At 40.2% G+C, this 4,941-nt stretch overlaps 1 protein-coding gene across 1 annotated transcript in view; it reads left to right on the forward strand.

Annotated features, from left to right (window-relative positions):
• Nucleotides 1-1,389: 1,389 nt before the first annotated feature.
• The window catches only part of LOC117937075 (SH3 and cysteine-rich domain-containing protein 2-like), a 32,588-nt gene continuing 29,036 nt past the window's right edge, over nt 1,390-4,941 (forward strand). The window contains exon 1 of the mRNA XM_034860732.1: nt 1,390-1,832. Within this exon, the coding sequence (XP_034716623.1) occupies nt 1,743-1,832 (90 nt within the window). The 5' untranslated portion in view covers nt 1,390-1,742. The remainder of the gene's footprint in view (nt 1,833-4,941) is intronic.

Below are 4,941 nucleotides of genomic sequence, written 5' to 3' on the forward strand. Positions count from 1 at the left end.
GGTCTCACCCTCATCAGTTCAGTTTCACAGTTGAGTTTTAAAGCTGATTGTCTCACACACTTACACTGAGAAGCCCTTGAGAAGTCCTTATCAGCTTTTTTCATGCATTTATGATTAAATAATATGGCCATTAATTTGCATAATTACCTACTGCAACACAATGTTGTTTCATTGATGGAGAATGGCTGGGGCTTGTCAACCTGCTCAAGGCCAGCCATGATTGTTTCAGACAAAACTGTGACATGTTGTACAGACTTCCTCATCTGAAAGGATATCTCGCTCAACAGATAAAAGAAAGATCTGCTCACATTGTAGAGATAGATAGATAGATAGATAGATAGATAGATAGATAGATAGATGGATGAGAAGCAAAAAATGGTAGTCAGTAACATTTCTTTGTTCTAAGTTGTTTCTATATTTAGCTCAGAGTGGTGCACTACGTACTGTACACAGGCTGTCATTGCAACAAATATAACTGAGCTTGTTTGATATGAGACACTGTCAGTATCTAGATTAAAAATAACATACTCACCACACAGTTTTACATGCAGAGAAGGCTGACAAATATAGGCATATACACAAAGGGATGCAGGCAGAGAGGAACTGTCTTTGGTGCTGAATCAGCCACCCGTGCCTGGCTACTGGTGCTCTCTGTAGACTGTTGTGTCTGCCTGGTCGCCTGTGGTGTCTTGCACACCAACATTGTTAGCTTGTAATGTCTAACAGTGTGCTTTTATCTACTTTAATATATATTTTAGCACCAGCATGAAAGCTAAATAGAGCATTAGGAGTTATTTCCTATTTGTTTTGAGTATTTTATTTACTGCTCTGTTCAGAGGCTACTAGATTTGCATAGAATTTCGTTCTCTAGTTGTTGTAATTAAACGGAACTGCTACCTCAGGTTTATGTAAGCAGATACAGGACAGCATGCATTTGTGAGGGTCCATGTTTTTTTCATTAGAGCAAGAGAGGCAGGAGGAGCCATGAGTTCTTTGCTCTATTGTTTGCGTTCTTGCCAATGCCAAGGATGAACAAATCAAAAGAAAACAAAAAAGGTTTATGCAGGACAATTGACGCCTGCCTATAAATTATCATGTGCATCAGTGGGCTGTTGATTTCAAGGTGCTTTCATTTTGATTATGGACAATGTGAATACTGCACAGATAAGTAGAGACATGTGAAGACAATCCAATTATTTTATACTGGAAAATAAAGGTGTTAACAACGGCGTTTACAAAGCTGTATCACAAAAGAAATAATTAAATCGTCAATCTTGTACCACCCACTTATTCAAGCGTCATCACTTCTGAGCCAATCAGGACACACTCCATCCCTCTTGGCGTATTTTGAGACTTCTGGGCCAACCAGAACGAGCCGAGTGCGTCGTCACTGCGAAATCAAAGTTGTTGTAAGAGCGCGTGTGTGTGCGCGAGGGGAGAAAAACTGGCCGGTGGATGAGAAAGGCTCGAGACAGGGACAGCGTATACTGGATATTTTCATTCACCGTATAAATCATTATCGGTAATTCCTGCTTAGAGTCTTAAACCAGAAATAAGAAGAATCCTTTCAACGGAATACCTTATACCGATGAAAGATGACTTGACAGTTAAAAACTAGCTCTACCTCGTCGGACTGTAGCTATGTTTAAACCTATGTGTGCATAGTTTCACACCGTTCCTCTGTTGTCGTGGACTTCAATTTGTTTCGGTGTTGCTGCTGACGAAACATTTTCAGATCCGAGATGACAGAAATCAGCGAAAAGGAAAATGAACCACAAAACCGGGACCTTCGCCGACCACAGGCCACCATGCCCAGCCAACATGAATCAAAGGTAACAACACACCTGTGTTATCTAATTAGCAAATATGGCGGCTTTTCCTTTGAAAACATACAATTGGTTATTGAAGCTAAAGTATGAGTGTCTCAGAAGTTCTGAGTGCTTTGTTTAAGGAAGTATTTATAGTAGGTAATTAAGTTTATTTTAAATGTAATTTGAGTTTATAACTTGTTTAACCCTCTACTCAGTATTTAAGTTGAAATTGTGTTTATGGATATTTCGACCAAGTTGTATTCTGGCTTGTGAGGCTAATTCTTCAGCCTAGTTGTTGCAGCGTCTTGCATAACAACTCTAAGCAGCTTTAATAGCCGATTTAATTCTTGTAACTACCCTGACCTCAAAGTTAGCAGAGGGCAGAGATTACAGGAAGGTGTCCGTGGCATGTGTGGCTGTGTGTGAAGCTAGTGACTACACAAACATTAGGGACACCAATTCAGAAAAAGGCAATGATGTAATTTACACAGGTTAAAACTATTATTGAATCCTATTGTGGAGGCTACCTGCAGTACATGTTGGAGGTAAAGTGTCCAAGCAGAAGAGTTATGAGCCTGTACCTTTGGGGGACCTATCATCCTTTCTCTTTGGAAACCCATGAGACCATCACATGGACAAGAGACAGGATGGCAAACATGGAGGAGGCGTGGACAGATTAACCTGCTTTGGGGCTGCTGGTCCCCTTTTAACTTTACATGTCTCTACTGGTCTGTGCAATATACCATTTTTTTCCATTGCATTTTCTGCTAGAATATTACCTTACCCAAGATTTTCTCCTGAACTAATTTGCGTAAAGACATTACTTTAGGAGTATGAAACATGTAACCATCTCGAGTTCAATGATTTAGATCGCAAGACTTATATCTGCTATTATGTATGGTCAGAGATGGGAAAGAAAACCTTGTTTTCTGCCCTAGTGACTTTTTTTAAATTGCTGTTCTTATTGTACCTTTTTGTTTTATTTTGCAACTTTTTATGCTCCTGTTTTAACCAGTCGCCCCTTGCAAAAGAGGTTTCCAACACCAATGGAGTTTAAAATATATGTTGTTAAATAAACTATAATAAGCACAAAGTTTTAATCTAGATTTTGACCCTCTTCAAGATTACCCACCTTAAGGCATTCATAATGTCATCAGTGGTGCATATTCCCAAACACATTTTTTAATTAAAATGGCACATACCAGTAACATAGTTTTCCTGAAGCTCCAAAAAGAATCTCCAAAAAGATGGACTGGTTGTTGCTGATTCAGCAAAAAGTGGAGCTGAACTTCAAACTTAGACACTAAGTTCTCACTTACTGACTTGACCTAAATCTCCTGAATCACATTTATTTTTCAACATTTTTGAGGGAGCATCAAGAATGGCCTTAATTGCAGCGACAATTATAACAACACAACACATTAAGGCTGGCTTTTGCTGGTCATCACCACAAGGACCTAGAACAAGCATGGCAGGATGGGCTTCTTGTTTCTATTTGACTACAGACAATCACAATGGCTGGTGGGCATTGAGGTGCTGCGTGAATTTACGAGCCAATCAGCTATTAGATGTTTGCTGAGTCTTGCTGGGGGCTTGGTCGTAATTCACACAAATGGTCGTTCAGACAAAAGTGGGAGGAAGCAATCCTCCGAGCTGCGTCAGCCGTGCAGCTCTGTTTGCCAAGCCCCTGCTGGCAGCTGCGACCTCTCCACAGCCCACAGAATAAGAATGTAGAGGAAAGAGGTGTTTGTCACAACTGTGGGGTCTCTTTTTAGAGGAGTCTGCTCAAGGGTATTAGAGCTTCACTTGTTTCTTCCTGTCAGTCTCAGTCTTACTTCCACGTAATTCTCTATTCATTTCATAATTTTTTTTTACCCGTCTTCTGCCTCCGTGTCTCTCTTTCTTAGTTCCTCTTACCGCCTCTCTCTACAGTCTTTCTCATCTCTTCATCAGCTCTTTCCTCTCTTATCTCTTGTTCCCTCTCTGTCTCTCCACTGCCCCTTGGCTCTGAGTATTTATTACAGTGATAAGTGGGCCTACCAGCTTTCTAGAATGCTTATAGACAGATAAAGAATAGTTATTCCACCTCCTACGCCTATGGGCAAGGTGACCATTTCAAAACTATTATTATTCCTCTCTAATCACTTGGAGTGCATGCCATTCAAGTGTCTTGCATACAGTGGGAGAAGTAAGTAGATGACAGATTTGTAAAGGTAAAGCAATGGTTAAAGGAATAGTTATACATTTTGGGAAACATGCCTGTGGGCTTTCTTGTCGAGTGTTGGATTAGAAGATTGATACCACTCTCCGTGACTGTTAGCTGAATTGGAAATTGCAGCCGGTTAGCATAATTTAGCGTAAAGACTGGAAACAAGGGCAAATGGCTAGCCTGGATCTGAATGTAGCAAAATCTGCCTAGTGTCACCTCTGAAGCACATCAGCCAGATGTCAAACTCATGTTGGACATTAGTAAATTGTCCCCTCATTATTTTTTTTTAATAGATGTAGAGCAGTCTGTGGCTAGCACTTCCATGTCTTTTTTTTCTAAACACTTCTTTTCATTTTCTTTTCTTGCAAAGGTAGAAGAAGGCAGTGTAATGCAAACAGCACAATGCCCCCCCCCCCCCCCCCCCCCCCAAAAAACAAAAACAAAAAAACAGTCATGCGTGAATCCATCAGTCAAGGTGAATATTGACAGAATTGCAGTGTCCTTCAGAGTGGTTTGTTTCATTCCAAGTACATTGGGTTCCTAGTCTTTCAGCTTGAAATGGAGACTTCAAACCCTCTGGGTTTTCCATGTTGGTAGTCTCTCCAAATTTCGGGTGGTTGATAGCCTCCAGCCACTGTTTGCACAGCTCCAAATGTTTAACCGGCAAATGATGGAACGTACTACGTTGTCCTTTCCTGGTATTGGCTGTACATCCCAGTACAAAGCAATTATGATGGAAAAAACATGAGTGTTTCAATTAATTTAACAAATATCTCTTCACAGAGACTCATGATAAAATGTCTTTTCAGTTTTGTGTCAACAAAAAAGTAAATACTTATACACAATGACAAATAAAGCAAACTTGCTAAAAGAGAAACTACAAGCTGTTTTCAGGTAACGATACTGTTGACGTTCAAACAG

The sequence above is a fragment of the Etheostoma cragini genome, chromosome 21, assembly GCF_013103735.1.
Source record: "Etheostoma cragini isolate CJK2018 chromosome 21, CSU_Ecrag_1.0, whole genome shotgun sequence".
Classification (NCBI taxonomy): domain Eukaryota; kingdom Metazoa; phylum Chordata; class Actinopteri; order Perciformes; family Percidae; genus Etheostoma; species Etheostoma cragini.